At 35.7% G+C, this 16,520-nt stretch overlaps 1 protein-coding gene across 6 annotated transcripts in view; it reads left to right on the forward strand.

Moving 5' to 3' along the window:
• Positions 1–1,377: 1,377 nt before the first annotated feature.
• Positions 1,378–16,520, forward strand: part of ALPK2 (alpha kinase 2) — a 171,198-nt gene continuing 156,055 nt past the window's right edge. For 2 of the 6 annotated variants that reach the window (XR_004230843.1, XM_031945913.1), the window contains exons 1-2: positions 12,577–12,720; positions 16,090–16,217. Coding sequence is in view for 5 of the 6 variants with exons in the window: in XM_031945913.1 (XP_031801773.1) it covers positions 12,689–12,720; positions 16,090–16,217 (160 nt within the window). In the remaining variant the exon portion in view is untranslated. The other 4 variants (XM_031945911.1, XM_031945912.1, XM_031945914.1 and 1 more) reach the window with 4 other exon arrangements.

The following is a 16,520-nucleotide window of genomic DNA, read 5'->3' on the forward strand; positions in this document are numbered from 1 at the left end:
TTTGGAAAACATTATGCTGTTTACTAGAGAATGGACATTTACAGTATATTCCTTTCAAGGTCGTATTCTGCCCTACTCATTTTTCTGTGTTGCTAATTTTAGCTGCCAGACTCCAATTAGATCCTTTTTTTTTCTATGTTGTCAGTATCCAGATATGATACATTAAATTTTATGATAGCAGTTCTAAGTTGTTTCAAGGCAATGACCCCTTCATGGACTCAAAGAAGATTCAATTCTTTTAAAATAGTTATATTTTTGCAATTTAATTTCTTAATAATTTAAATTAATAGGAGCACTAAATATTGCTTGCATCAACAGTGGCAAGAGCCTTGGATTTTGAATTAGGTCTGGGTCAGAGTTTAAATTGTCATTTATTACCCATGAATCAATAAGCATATCATAGACTTAAAAAAAAAGTCCTTTCCTCAAATCTCAAAAAAAAAATTATTAAAGCAAATACTATGGGCCAGGTTATGGCTGGGTCTGGAAGATGCAAACACAAAAACAAGGTGTTTACATACTGCTGGGGATAGGGTGGGAGAGTTCAACATTTTCACAGATAAATACATAGTGATTTGAATGGTGTAATAAGGCATAATAGCTAGGGAATCGGGAAAAATCTCTTGAAGCAGGTGACAAGTGTACCTGTGGACAAACATAATTTCTCTGAACCTCAATATCTGCATATGTTTTTAAGAAGCTAATTCTAGCACTGCCTTTCCACAGAGTTGCTAAAAGGACACTTTGAAACAACATACAGGGTGCCCAAAAAGTCCTATTTAAGTCTAAAGCTTAAAATTACACAAAGAGTTTTGGGATGGCTTGTCTAAATAAGAGTAGTGAATGTGCTCATCGAAGAAAGCTGTTACTGTGTCTGGCCTTCAGCTCTTTCTTGTGGATTCATTCCCTTTCTTTTTACTGGTCAGAAATAGGAAGTATAAAAAAGAAGTTGGGGGGGGAGTGCTGGAGTTTGACCCCATTCTCCTTTTGTTTTCTGTAGGGGACTTCATAGGATGAGTAGAACTCCACTTAATCAACTGTATTTACTACATGCACTTTTAATCACTAAAATTCACTATCCTAGAAATAATTGTTTTGTTTTAGCTTAAGCGCCTTTCATAGTGATATGTTTTATTCTTCCAAGGTTAGTGAGCTGAGCCCCAAATTCGCAGTGTGCTGCTCAGCCTTCCCAGCCCCTGGTGAGAGCTTGTCCCTGCGCTTCATCAGTTCTCCGGGGCAGCATTTCACACTTAGCCCTCTGCCAGGGCCCCACCAGCGTCAATCACACCTACTACAGAAACAACCCTCAAATTTCATCACAGTGATGCTAAAATACACTCCATTTTGCTTGATGACCTAGCCCATTCAAGGGCAGACAAAAATGCTCCTCCTTTTGAACTTTCCCAAAGACCTTCTAGGAAGAGAGACTTGTTCAAGAGACTTGTTCCCAAAAATAAACATAGCTTCTCATTGGCCAGACCCTGCAAAAGGACCCTAAATCTTGTGTTCCAAATTCCAGGCCTGGAACTTTAGTCCGTACGAGCCCCTCCCAGCATCAGCCCTCCTCCAGAGACTCCTGGACAAAACGTTGTGAAAAGTAAGTCTGCACGCTTTGGCCTTTACACCTGAAATGGCTTAGGCTTTAGATAGAGAGCTGCTCACATTTTCTAGAGGGATGAAATGCCATAAAACAGAACCAAATGGAAAAACAAGTAAGGACAAGTTTGTGGATTTTTCTATGCAGTTTTAGTTTACTTTATTGTCAGTGATGTTTTCTTAGTTTAATAGAACTCTGATCCAATTTGAAGAGGAATTTCTTGCTTAGTCTTAATTATTTTCTGTAATTTTTTCTATAGCTGAACCAGCAATGAAAACTAGAAAGAAACAATGTGTGAAGAAATAGATCTGTTTATAAAAACTATGTCAATGATAGAGGCATTTTCCAGCCAATTTAGGCTCCATAATCTTTGACCTGAATTTATCTGTGTTGTTTAAACCAAGATACTTTCTTTTCTTAGAGTTATCTGGCAATTCCCACTTTTTGCACAGCCTTATAATGCCAACTGCAGGTAGTGAGAATTGCCAGAAGGCTTTCAGATGATGAAAACAGGGAAATTCAAGATTGCAGAGTGTCAGTACAGAGATTCTACATTTGTGACAAAATCAGACCAAGTGAAAAAGGTTGGTAAAATGGCAGTACCATAATCTTGTTTGTTTATGAATCCATCTAAACTTTAAAACTGCCCTGATTAAGGGTGTCAGTTACAGGCATCTGGCAATCGTTTAAAAATAGATAAAAGCAAGAATAACATTGCTGGGCTGCTGCTATAATTACTATCCATTACCTTTTCCCTTACTAAAGGTATACTTCATCTTCGAAGATTAAAGAATGAATTCCTTGGCTGGTGATATAGTCTTTCTCCTTTGAAGGGATGTATAATGCATTTCATGAAAGTACATTGAAACAAGGTAAGGATAACATGAAAACATTTTTCTGGAAACATTTTTGCTGGAAAGCTTAGGAATTGCAATTCAATATAAAAGCATTATACTGAACCGATATAATCTGTATAGAGGTTAAAAAGTATTTTTTTTCACTACACTGAGATTTAGACATTTGCAAACAAGATGCATGCGTACAAATTAAATGAATTTTAGGCATCAAATGGTCCTTCCTGTTTGAGTTACTTAAAAATTCAGTCACAGCTTTCCAAATTAATTTTTAAAAAATAGTATTTATTTGACCTGTGAAATGTGTTCTATTTAACAAAAGAATTTTTTTTCTTGAGGTGGGAAGACCAAAGTTCTTATTTTATAGTTTTTAGACATTGTTCCTTAGTTGAATTTCATTTTTTAAAAAAGTCTCATACATATGCATATGGATATATATATATATATATATATATGTATGCCACATATATGTTCATGCACAAAAACTTTATGACAAATATTCTAATTTTCCAATATGAGTATTTGGTATTTCACTTACTTTTTTGTAAACATAAAAATTTTAAAATATTTTTTCAATAAAAATTCTGCAAGTGTGTGAAATAATGAATAAAGTAAACGAGTAATTAGAATGTAAAATGTGCTTTATTTTAATTGTCAGAAAATTTAAATAATTTTCAGTAATATATGAGTATAATTAAAACATTACATTTAAGTACTATGCCTAAGAAAACAACAAAGTTATTGAAAGAAATAAATGATAGGCTTTTTATATTCAAAATTTAAAAAATATAGGTAAACTTAGATGAGAGATAAGTATGAGTTATAGAATCGCAAGACTAAAATATTATCTCAAATCTGTACTGAATATGTATGTATATAAAGTAAAAAAAATAGAATTTAAAATTTTCCTATGGACATTAAAGCATTGGTTTAACCTTTTCTATACAAACAAAATAGGCTAAACCTGAATGATATTCCCTTCTTTCTAAAAAAGAAAAGAAAAGAAAAGAAAAGCTAATTAAATCTATCAACCTAAAGATGGCATTTGGATGAGAATAAAAAGGATAGATAAATAAAAATTATGTAACTGGAAGCATTTTATAGACCGCCAAACTGGCTGGATTATATATGTGTGTGTGTGTGTGTGTGTGTATATATATATATATATATATATATGTAATGCCTACTGAAAATAAGTAATAAAATTGACCCAGAAGTAAATGATAGGACTAAATTACCTTAAGGACTATCTCATCTATAAAATTCTATTATTTTAGAAGTGATAATCAACTATACACTGTAATTCTCATTTTTATAAATCTGATAAATATATTAGACATTTTGCTGATGACGTCATGCCTTGGAGAGTAAAGGAAATGAGAAATTGCCACTATGAACTCAATTCTAACAAAAAAAGGGGGGATTGGTGAAGTGGAAGGTAACAAGTACCTGAGGACAAAGAAACCATCTCACCTTAGAGTTTTGTAATAGCAAAATAAAAAAATGCTGGATATAATCAGACATATATATCTAGACATTAGGAAAATATGTATAAAAAGGGTAAGAAAAAATATAGAAATGGTTCCCTAACTAGACTCTCTGAAAAGAAAGGCAGTTAAAAAGGACGAAAAGATTCTAAAAAATTAAAATTTGATAATACAATTGTAATCTGTGACTCAAAAACCCTTTGTGTGACTTTTCTCACTGGTGAATTGATTACTGGATGTTCCTTCTTGTGTTGATGAGAATCTGAGAGAAGATAGATCTTGGTCTTCCCACTTCCACATTATCTTCAGGGACAAGTCCCTCCAAGGGAGAGAACGATTGTGGGAAGAATATGAGGAATTTCTAGATAATGGTTAAACTCACTAGTGAGGAAAGTCTTCTATAAGGAGGATTCGAACAGCATGTTCCATAATGACAAATGGTCCTGAGAGGAATGAAAGAGAGATGTACCTAAGATATTAGTGTGATTGATGCTCAAATCTCAGATTTTGAAAGAATGCATACAAATTATTGAAAGAAAAAACATGTAATCAAGAATGACTAGAGAAGTAAAATGAATCTGAACAATAGTATCAGGATATTTTAAACCAAAAATGAACAGAAGATTGTAAAATATTAAATGAACGACAAAAGAATTCTTTTTGCTTTATTTGGAAGAAAAAAAAAGAACGAGAAATGCATGGACTCACTGCTTGGGACAGATTATTTAAAGTTAACATACGACAAAGAGAAAGCAAGGTTACCAGTTTCTACTCTGTAACCATCTTCTTCAATCTTCAAACTGGAAAAGAGAGAACAAAAATTATGATGAGTAGGGAAATGAAGGCTGAGCTAGGTGAGGAGACAGTGATATAAAAGCACATGATCACTTTAAATGAACTTGGATTTCCCTTTTAAATAACTTACAAATATGAGTAAAATCAAACAATGCAAAACAACAATAACAAATGTCCCACTGTTTATATACTGAAAAATAATGGAAAAAAGAAAAAAAGTTATGAACAATTGGATCCTAGGAGAAGTATTGTACAATGCAAAGAATACTAGACTTAGTGCCTCAGGACCTGTATTTGAGTCCTGGTTCCATTACTTATTACTTATTAATTACGTTAGTTGATGGGATACAAAGATGCAAAGGAAACATCCTTGCTTTCAAGGAATTTACATTCTTACGAGGGAGGTGAACACTTGAGCTCTGTGATTCTTGAGGGAATACAGATTCTGAGATGCAGGAGGAATGCATTTGAGGTATAAGGGAGAATTTGAATAGCTTCCCAGAGATGGGAAATGGATTGTAGGTACCATGATGGATAAAGCCCTATATTTAGAATCTGGAAGACACGAATTCAAATCCTGTCTCAGACACCTATTTTGTAAGTTTGGGCAAATCATTTAACTTGATTTAGCCTCAGTTTTCTCATCTGTGATAGTATATATCTCACAGAGTTCTGGAGAGAATCAGATAAGAAAATATATCTAAAAAGTTTTGAAAACCTTAATAAAGTGCTATGTGAATGTTAGCTATTATTATTACTACTCTTTTTGTTGAGTATGTGAACAGTTAGTAGTTTAATTTGATGGGAAGATAAAGTTCATGAAAAAATAGCATTTTTTAAAGACTAGAAAGTTAAATAGGAGCTAGATTTTGGAAATGAAGCCAGATGTTCCTCAGGTTTATATAATTCTTATATAATAAGAATATTATATACACGTTTGAAAAACACAGAGTTTACATCTCCACCTCCATAAAAAAATCTAAAAATTTAACTTCTTTTATTGGTCCAGCAGATCAGGAGAAGATTGCAGGTAGAGCATACATTGGTTTCAGCCAAGCATTTAGGTCTATCTTCCTTAATATTCTTTTGAATAAGGTGGAGAAATGTAGGCTACATGCATGTAGTTCTGTAGATTGCTTTTTAATTGAATATTACCATTCAAGTGTGGATTCATGCATTGATTAATCTGGAAGATGGGTTCTAATGATATGTCACTGAATTTTATTCCTGATCCCTAATCTTCAAGCCTCAAGCTTGAGTAACCCCACACAGAGGACAAAATAAAAATAGGTTGTATAGGGTCAACTGGAACTATATTAAAACGTTATCCATCTTGATAAGGCAAGTTATCTTGAAGGATGTACCCAAAAAACTGCTGAAGAAGAAAGACCTCTCTCTTCCTGGGGAATTTGTCAAGCAAACTTCTGGGAAATAAGATAATCAATTCTGATAATTATGAGTGTGTAGCTAAAGCTGTTATTTTTAAAGTACATTCCCCCGTTTTTATGATACCAGCTATCTAGGGATGGTACTGAAGGTAGAATACCCAAATATGCTGACACAGGCCCAAATCTTGGACCTTCTTTGCAGTAATAGGTATACCAATCAGAGATAATAGTACAAGTGGCAGCATAGGAAGGAAGGAGATTTTTCTAAGAACCTTGATATTAACTGTAATGGTTGTAGACTTAATTAACATTACAAACCCATATCCTGAATAAACATAGATTACAAGGCCAAACATCTTGTCCACAGATAGAGGAAGAGAATCAATATGATTAATATGATATTCAGAGACAGATTGAGGAACACATGGGATCATACCATATTGATCCTTAAAAGGTAGACACTGGCTTGGAAAGTATCATTGGGCAGGAGTAGCTACATCATTCTACTTAGTTAAGGGGAATTTATGGTTCTTTGAGGCAATTAGGTGATATAGTGTATAAAATGCTGGATCTGACTTGGAGTCAGGAAAGCCTGACTTTAAATCCAATCTCAAACACTTGATGGCCCTGTGAGGCTGGGAAAATCACTTAATCCTATTTGCCTGAATTTCCTCATCTGTAAAATGAAGCTGATAATAATAAAAACACCTAACTCCCAGGACTGCTGTGAGCATCAAAATGAGATTATATTTTTAAAGTGCTATTCAAACCTTAAAGTAAATGCTAGCGATAATGATGATAGTGATGATTATATTGTTCTATGATGACTCCAACACAGCATCATCACCCCCATCTATGATGAAGAATCCAATCCCCAATCTCCACTTTCTTATGAAGGTATCAGTCTGATTATTCATTTTGGCAGTTGGAATATGATATCTCTAATAAGCACAAATCTACCCCACAAACAACTATTCTCCCCTGGTTACAAGCTACATATCCAAACCTGTAGCCACCAAAATTAAGTAAAAAAAAAAAATTATGACCTTCTTCCCTCAAAACTCTCTCACTGGCCAACCATACAACAGAACCCCATCCCTTAGGTTGGATGTTCTTAATAGTGAATTTATGAGTTTGTTTTAAAAGATATTTTGATTACAGTCTTACTATGCAATTTGTATTGTAATTTTATGTATTTCATTTTATGGATTGACATTGTTCCAAGAAGACCATATGTTTCATTACACTACCAAAAAAGGTTAGAAACCCTTGTCTTAGGTTATTTCCAGTACTGAGTTTATAAATGCTGAAGTCTAGATTCATATGCCTTTCTCATAAAAGGCACAATCATCAGGAAACCAGGTAAAACAACCTTCTTCAAGAGCTAGGTCCTCATAGATAGGGACCCATTGGGTTAGATAACAAGACAAGGTATTAAGGCTAGAATGGAGTGTCTCAGCCTGGGACAATATTAGAACCTGGTCATCATACCTGAGTGATTATGATCTTGGATGAGCCATTTTCATCTAATAATGAAAGCTTTTTATGGTCTATTCATATTGTTAAAAGAACTATCTAATATTTCCCAATTCATGATGGTATTTTTGAACTAAAGGTAATAATATGCATCATCTGTTCAGCAGTAATCAGGGCCCAATAACATGAAAACAATTGTTTCTCAAATGTAATATAATAGTTGATCACTTGGGAGTTAATGGCTATAAAAGCCCAAGTGGTCACTTAATGTGAACATTCATCTTGGTCTCTATGCATACTCTAGAAACTTAGGTCCCAAAAGGATCATAAAGGCCCCAAGGGAAAAACTGATGATGGGCTCCCTTAAATCCCCCAAATCCTGTTCTAGTTTCTGCTCAAAAGAAAAAGAATTTTGATAAATAGGAGCAATTTAAAAATACAGATGTGGAATATCTGGGAGTATTTGGGAAGATCCAAAGAGTTCAGTAAAACTTTGAGTTTCTTTTTTTGTTTTATAAGAGAGCAAATATCACTAATTCATTTATGACTATACTAAGATAATCTAGACAATGTATTCCTAAAATGTTAACTAAATGGCCTAGATCCTGAATTTTTCTTTGTGTTAATCTCTTACCTTTGTGTCTCATGTGAACCATTATCAGAATCGTGGCTTCATTTGACCCAATCAGAATTATATCATCAATATAATGGTCAACATCAATGACCTCAGGAAGTAGGATCCCTTTCAGTTTCTGCCCTGAGAGAAACTGGCAATATGAAAGAGAATTCAAATAAAAAGAAGGAATAATGCTGAGAGTGTGCTCAACTCCTTTACAAGTAGAGACTAACTGACTGATCTCAGCCACAAGAATGGAGAAAAAGCCATCATTGATAAGAACAATATTCTCATGCTACTCACCTGGTATTTGCATAATCTAGTCCCATGCCAATGGGAACAGGAATAAGCAGGATGACTGAAATGTTCAACTCCCCCTATCATCTAGTTATTGATTACCAGGTAAAACCCACCATCCTCACTAGCCACACAGATTTGTCAAAATAGGAATTTTTCTGACAGAATATTAGAGTCTTTTTCATCTCCATTACTAAGAAGGAAATATCTTTCACCATCATCCCCCAATCTGATGTCATTTAATATTGACTACAGAGGATGGTTTAGATCTACCTAAAATATCTGGCACAAGAACTACTGAAATACCCAAAGCAGTATTGATTTCCAAGAACTCAAAATGTCTGTACTCATAAAGCACTCTTTTTTATTCAGCCCCACAATGGAGACCAAAATAGAGATTTTTCTACTCACTTCTACCTGAACAATCATATTTCTTTGTCACCCAGTCCTCTAATAGAAACTGGGGTAACCTATGAAGCTGTTGAAGGAGCCATGTAAAAATATGGTCTGGCTGCCTGTATCTCACAGACCTTTAGATATCTGGTGTCTCCTCCCTTCTCAAAGCGACAGTAACTCAAGCATATGATCTCCAGTCCCCCACTATCCTACAGCAATTCATGAAGTTGGGGAAGAGGAAGAGGAAGGAGAGAGCTTTAGCCTTTTCCTTATGGTGATTCTTTTTAACAATCTCTAAAATCTGGACTTGTCTGGAAGCACAGAACAGGTAGGTGAAAACTTTGAAGGATGTTCTAAATTTTGATAGAAGACCCATCAATTTTCTTTTGCATCCCGTGTTTTAAAAGCCAAAGTCATGATTCACTAGAGGAAAGAATATCTTCACAGATACCCACCTAACATGAGCATCCTGAATAACTTAATCAACAAGTATTAATTGCTTACTATGTACCAAGTGGGATGGGCAGATGAGAACAATTCATTCCATGAAGGTGGCTACAGCAGGTGCTGTGGAGTGCTTTGGCGTTTGTCAGACATTGAAGGTCATCTACTGCATCCTGGGCTATTGTCAGTTATCCTGATTTTTGTCTTGTCATGGGACTTTGATGACTCTGGAAGAGAGAGATGACTTTGTGTAACTACACTTAACTTAAATCCCATCAGCAACAAGTTGAGACTTCATCCCATGATGTCATTGGTCTTCTTTGAAAATGAAGGATAAGCAATAACAACCATGTGCCAGGCACTGGAGTCCCTTGCTCTAATCCAGTCTCTCTCAGCTGGTTAGAAAATGATGGCTAAAATCAGGAAAGGAGTCAGTGTCCTCTCTACATCCATTTCCTTTGGCCATCCTATTTATTTACTGCTTATGGGCACTGTCAGGGGAACAACCAACAAGCATTTATGATTCACCTATTATGTGTCAGACACTGGGGATGCAAGGATAAAAATAAAACAGTTCTACCCTTAAGAAGCTTACATTCTATTGGGTGAGGCAACAGACATAAATAAATATATTCCAAGTGAATATAAGGATACATAGCAGCTGGAAAGATGAAAAAAGATTTTATATAGAAGATAACACAAGAAGATTTTGAAGAAGCCAAGAGATTCTACAAGATGGAGGGGAGATGGCTGTATATAGAACCTAGATGATATGAAGACCAAATGATTGCAGGCTAGACATGTATAAGGCTGTATTCTATTTCAGATCCCCTCCTTCTCCAACTTTGTCTCAAATTCTCCAAAATGTATTCCTTAAAGTTAGAGGTTTGGTCCCTCCTAATCACAAATTTCCTATCAAGAAGACTGTCTTTTAGGCTCTATTAAGGCAAACATACTTAGGACTTCATTTTGTGATCTCATGAAAGAAAATAACTTTCCACTGGTGTTTACTCTCCACATGACTTCACCCTTTGTCCTTCTTGTCCAAGAGTTGGGATCAGTCCTTTACAGAGGTTTATCCCTCTGTAACCCTCTGCTGGAATGTGACCTCGTTACTTTTAAAGAAGTAGTCCATCTCCTCCAAAAATTCACTGGACCTTAGACAAAGTTCTCATATTGAATGTTCACTGTTAACAACTATAATCACTAGGATTTATCTAGCCTATTAAGGATTGCTAAGCACTTTGCAAATTTCTTATTTTAGCCTCACAACACTCCTGAGAGGTAGGTGCTATTTTTAATGCCCATTTTATAGATAGGAAAACTTAAACAGACATTAAATCCCACAGCTGGTAAATGTGACCCTGGGAACTCAGGTCTTCCTGACTCCAGATTTGGCACTCTTGCCGCCTCAGTTCTGAAGTTCTTAGAATCTTTAAGCTTCTTCACCCACATTCCACCCGCCTCTTATGAAAGAGGAAGGAGGTTGTTTGGTTTGGGATCATTTTGTATTTTCAGCTATTCTGTGGATCACCCAAGGCCAAAGAATTCATTACCTTCTAGTTATAATTCTTTTCATACTTAGGTTGATTTTTGAGGAGCAAAGTTCACTGCTAAGACTATAATTGAAGCTTTATAACTAGGTAGAAATTACCAGTCCTTGTGCACTGCTGTCACTGATTTTGGAAATTCAAAGTCACCTCTATCCCCCTAGGCACTAGAGGAACATTTTTCCAAGGAGAAATATTTCAGCATATATTTAGTATATTTTAGCAAGGGTGATTGAACAAGAAGTTGGGAAGGAAATGTCACCAGAAAAGTCATGAGAAGAGGATTGAGGGAATCTGAAAATTTAATTTGGTTATAAGAGTCAGCAACCTATGACCATTAAAAAAAATACTTTAAAATCATGATCATAATAGCTAACAATTATATAGTTTTAGGATTTGTAAAGCATTTTACATATATTATCTCATTTGATCCTCTCAACAACTTTGTGAAGTAAGTGCTATTATTATCCTCTTTTTAGAGATTAGGAAACCGAGATTAAGAGAGGTATGTGAAAATCTGCTTTGTTATTTTTGTTGTACCTTATACATTTATAGTAGCACAATCTTGCTTGTCTTCCTTATCCTAATCCTTAAAAGGAAAAGGAGCAGGACAGCCAGGACAATCAGTCCTTTCTATGTCTTGGACAGGGAGTCTGGATAGCTAAGTCTAAATACTTATTATTTCTTTAAATAGTTTTATTCTGGGCAAATGACTATGTCTTTAGAGCTCAGTTTTCTCATCTATTAAATGGAGGTTGTTCCAGGAAAGAGACCTTCCAGCCCTCACATTCTATGATTTTTAACTCCCCTAGATTTACTCTTCCTTTGCTCCTAATATATTCCCTCATAACAACCCTAATCTATCCTATCCCACTACATACTTGAGTGTTTCCTTTCCCCGATTCTCACTGGAAAGAGTGTATATTTATCAGCTTAGAGATTTAGAACTCAAAGTTTTCTTAGAATTCCTTTGAATCCAAACTCATTTCACAAATAGTAAAAAACCAAATCTAGAGAGGTTAAGTAATCTATCCAAGACCACAAAATTAGTAATTATGTGAGATTTTATTTGAACTCAGGTCTTCTTGACTCTAAGTCCAGCAATAGATCAATAACATCATGTTGCTGCTCAGATAATTGAACAAAGTCAAATTTTAGGATTATTCTGCATGAGCAGAATCCAGCCTAGCAATGGTGAGAAATTATCTCTACATTAACAACTTTAGCAATCAGCTCCTAAGTATCTGTTCTTTTTCTCTGTGTTATCTGGGATCTGTTCCCTGTCACCTAGGGGTGACATATGGTTTTCTTCCCAGGAGCACTTTTCTTTGCTGACAACTACAGTTTCCAGTTGGCACATGGCCAGAGGGCAGGAAACCCCATTTAGGTGGATTTACCATCTGAGATTAGCTAATACCCCACCACTGTTCCTTTCCATTCATCCAGTACTTCAGGTTGACTGTACATGTTGGATTTACTCTCTGGCAGAATTAAATTAAGATTAAAATAGCTACAGTTAATAAACCTCTTTGCATTTATCTGCAATGGTTTTTAGCCTCAAAGAAAGCTTCAAATAACTCTCATTAGCTATCATCCTTTTCCCCTGGGTACAGTCAGTACCCTGTAGTTGCAATATGTGCTGAGATGGTGAGAGGGGTCAGATGAAGTGCTTTTCTCAGTATTACAGCACATGAGCAATTTAGAGAAGAGACACAAGTGACTCAGGGCAGGATATGGTCCTGATACCTTTATTCTCATTCTCTTACTTGATCCTGGGGAAAGGCAGAGATGAGAGCTCTCTATATAATGACAATGGCAAGGTAAGTGTTATAAAATGACTGAGGAAATTCTTTATGTATTGATAGGAATACCATTAAAATTAGCCACATGTTTTAAAAAATCAAGATTATAATAACTCAAATGAAAGTAAGATTACTGCCTGAAAGGTACAAATTCTTTTTAAATGTGATGACTTGGATTTCATAGCTAACTTTTCTACAATCATTTTCAAAGGAATTGGCTTATTACTGACAAAATTATATATATTGTTGAAAGGTAAAATATACTTTGCTTTATTGGTGGTTATTGAAGGCTACATTTTTTGTTTCAGATGAATTATTTCATACTATCCCTACACACACACACACACACACACACACACACACACACACACACCATTATTTCAACGTTCTAGCCAAATAGGATCCTTCAATTTGAAATACTTATCTCTCACTTCCTGGCATTTATTAGACAATCCACTCCCCAGTCCTTCCTCATCTCAAACCCTCAGAAGCTTTATCTCCCTTTGAAGCTCACTTTAGGTGCCAAAATTGTTCTAATAATTTGTATACTTGTCCTCACAGAATTATGGCTAAATGATACTTCACAGATCATATAATCTATCCTGTTCCCAAAAGAAAGATATGTTATATGAGATAATCATCTTCAAAGTATTATCCGCTAATGGTTGGCTGTTCCTAATTAGACCCTGTGGAGCCAAGCAGAACAAATCCAATCCTTCTGTCACAGGATAGTCCTTCAATTATTTGAAAATAGCCGTCTGCCTGTGTATGTATTCTCAGAGCTTAGCACAGTGCCTGGCACATAGTAAGTATTTAATAAATGACATTCATTCATCCATTTATTCATTCATCATGTTCAGATGTCTCTGGTTCTCCAAAACATCCCCATTTCTTATGTAGCATGATTATGAAGCCCTTCTCTATCCTGGCTATCCTCTAAATGTTTTCCAGTTTATCAGTGACTTAGATACCAACACAGTTACTCCAGATAGGGATTGCATAGGAGGATGTAGAAAAATATCTATATGAGATGAAAGTTCAAAGAATAATTTTTTTTTTTTACCCAGGATAATCAAATATGGGAGATGCATAAGAAGAGAAAATGACTAAAACAACTGATAGATTAACTTCAATGCAATAAAAACATTACTAGGAACAAGATGCTATTCTAGGTTACCATGAAATAAAGATAATAATAATTCAAATTTACATACATAAATTATAATTTATATAGGACTTTCTATATATTATCACATTTAATTCTCATAATAACAGTCTAAGCTTTGTGTTACAAATATCATACCCATTTACAGATGAGGAAAACAAAGTTCAGAGAATTGACACAAAATGGCACAGTAGATAGAATATTGAACCTGGAGTCAGGAAGACCAGAGTTCAAATCCAGCCTCAGACACTTGAAAACTGTGATCTTGGCCAAATCTCTTAACCCTGCTTGCCTCAGTTTCCTCATCTGTAAAATGAGCTGAAGAAGGAAATGGCAAACCAAGCCAGTATCTCTGCCAAGAAAACCCCAAATGGGATCATGAAGAAGGAACTGTATTGTAAAGGGCTGAAACTCTGAATAGGTGCACTGGAATGAGACAACCAAGCACTTGAGGCTAATTACCTATTGGACAATACTCTATTAGCATATGTTTGGAAAATGGCCCTTCCCACTATCTTGTGCTGGCTCGATCTTTTAGTGTACACAGAGAATTGTAGGAGGGATTAGGGGATGGAGTAAGACAAGCCAGAGTCACTTGGATGGTGGACGAGGAGAAGGGATATTGTGGAGAGCTTGTGTCCATCCCCTTTACTTCTCCCCCTAAAGACCAAGAATAAAGACCAAGGACTTTTGCTTATCCTGACTCTGGCTGATTCTAAGGCATCAGGGTGCTAACCCAGACATCACATTGGACAAGTCTGAGCAACATTTTGCAAGCAAGGAAAGTGAAATTCAAAGTACTTCATGACTTGTACAAGATCCCATAGGTAGGGAGTTCTAAAGCTGGGATTCAAATCTAGGTCTTCTGGCTCCATATCTGGGGTTTCTAGCCCTGCATCAAGTCAGCAGACCCTTGCTCCCTAAGGATCTACTAATATGTAAAAAGTGGGGGGAAAGGGGAGCAATGAGACCAGAAATAAAGTGTGTATATAGAGTGACTGATACAAGAAAGACTGTCATAAGCACATAGGAAAGATCCAAAGCTGCAAGAACTTAGAGGACAGATGGGTGATTTTGGGCAAGGGGGGGGCGGTTTACGGGGGAAGAGAGACCCTGAGTTGGAACTTAAAAGAAAATGATATACCTCTACAGGCAGAGATAGTCATTTTATTCTATACTTGGACACAATATACTACTCCTGATATAATAATAACTCCTCATAATAATAATAACACGACAACTATTGTTGGTGTTCGGTCATTTTTCAGTCATCTCCCATTCTTTATGACCTTATTTGGAGATTTCTTGGCAAAGATTTTAGAGGGGTTGGCCATTTCCTTTTCCAGCTCATTTTATAGATGAGATGAACTGAGGCAAACAAGGTTAAGTAACTTGTCCAGGACCACACAGTAAGTATTTGAGGCCAGATATGAAGCCAGATGAGTCTTCCGGAATCCTGACACTCTATCCATCTAACTACTTATAATAGTTAACTTTTATCTAACACCTACTAAGTGCCTGACACTGTGCTAAGCACTTTAGAAATATTATCTCATTTGATTTAAATGATCAAAGACCCAGAAAGAGAAAACACATGTAGGGATAAGAAGAGGGAACAGGAATAGTCAAAACTGGGGACTAGTATAGACAGTTTGGAACCTTTGGATAGCCTTGAATATTAGGAGAAAGAGTTTAAATTTTATTCAGTAGGCAAGAGGGAACCATCAAAAATTTTAAGCAAAGTAGTTCTGTGATCTGGATTCATGCATAAAGAAAATTATCACAAGAGCAGTGTGTTGGAGGAGGAAGCAGAGATGTTTGGGTATAGAACAGACTTCTGGTCTCAGGTGAATTCATTTATCTTTTTTGCCCCAATTTTTTCTTCTCCATCTTAGTTAGATTTTGCTAGGCCAAGGGTAGGAAAAATCATTTTTAGCTGGAGATCTGTACAAAAACAGGTAGAGGGTTGAATTTGAACCACAGGAAATATACCTATGTTAGTGTGTAGCATATCTGTCATAGTAAGTACTTAAGAAATGCCAATCGATTGGCTGACTTTAACTTTGGGAAAGCTTACCTCTCCCTGTGAATGTCCATTACCCAATGGAAATGATTCTCCTAAATAACTGATGGTAGAGCTATGACCTCTTTAATTCACTGAAATTTAAACATTTTACAGAACTTAGTATGAAGAATCATTAACAAAGACTTTATTCTCCCAGATTTACTCGGCATGAGAGAATGACAGACTCTGAGCTGGCCCCGAGGAGTGCCCTGTGTTTCCTATCAACTTTGCCTTCTCAAAAGATTCCTGAGAAATCAGATCTTGTTCTTCGATGCACAATATCTGGTAACCAACACTAGCTAATCAGCATCTGAAATCTAATTATAAAAAAGGCCTTTTGTTCTTTTTCATTTATGTTTTGTTCATGTTTCAATTCAGCATATTTATTGATGCTGTTTCTTATGAAGAACAACTTTTTACTGATGCAATGTTTTTGATGTAATAGAAAATCTCCCCAAACGTAGGAAAAACCTTTACTTACTCTCCCTCCTAAGTGTGTATATGAGAACCTAGGCAAGTCACTTAACCTCTGTTTGCCTCAGTTCTTAATAATAGCACCCACCTGGCAGGGTTGTGGTAAGGATCAAA

The sequence above is a fragment of the Sarcophilus harrisii genome, chromosome 1 (genome assembly GCF_902635505.1).
Source record: "Sarcophilus harrisii chromosome 1, mSarHar1.11, whole genome shotgun sequence".
Taxonomy (NCBI): Eukaryota; Metazoa; Chordata; class Mammalia; order Dasyuromorphia; family Dasyuridae; genus Sarcophilus; species Sarcophilus harrisii.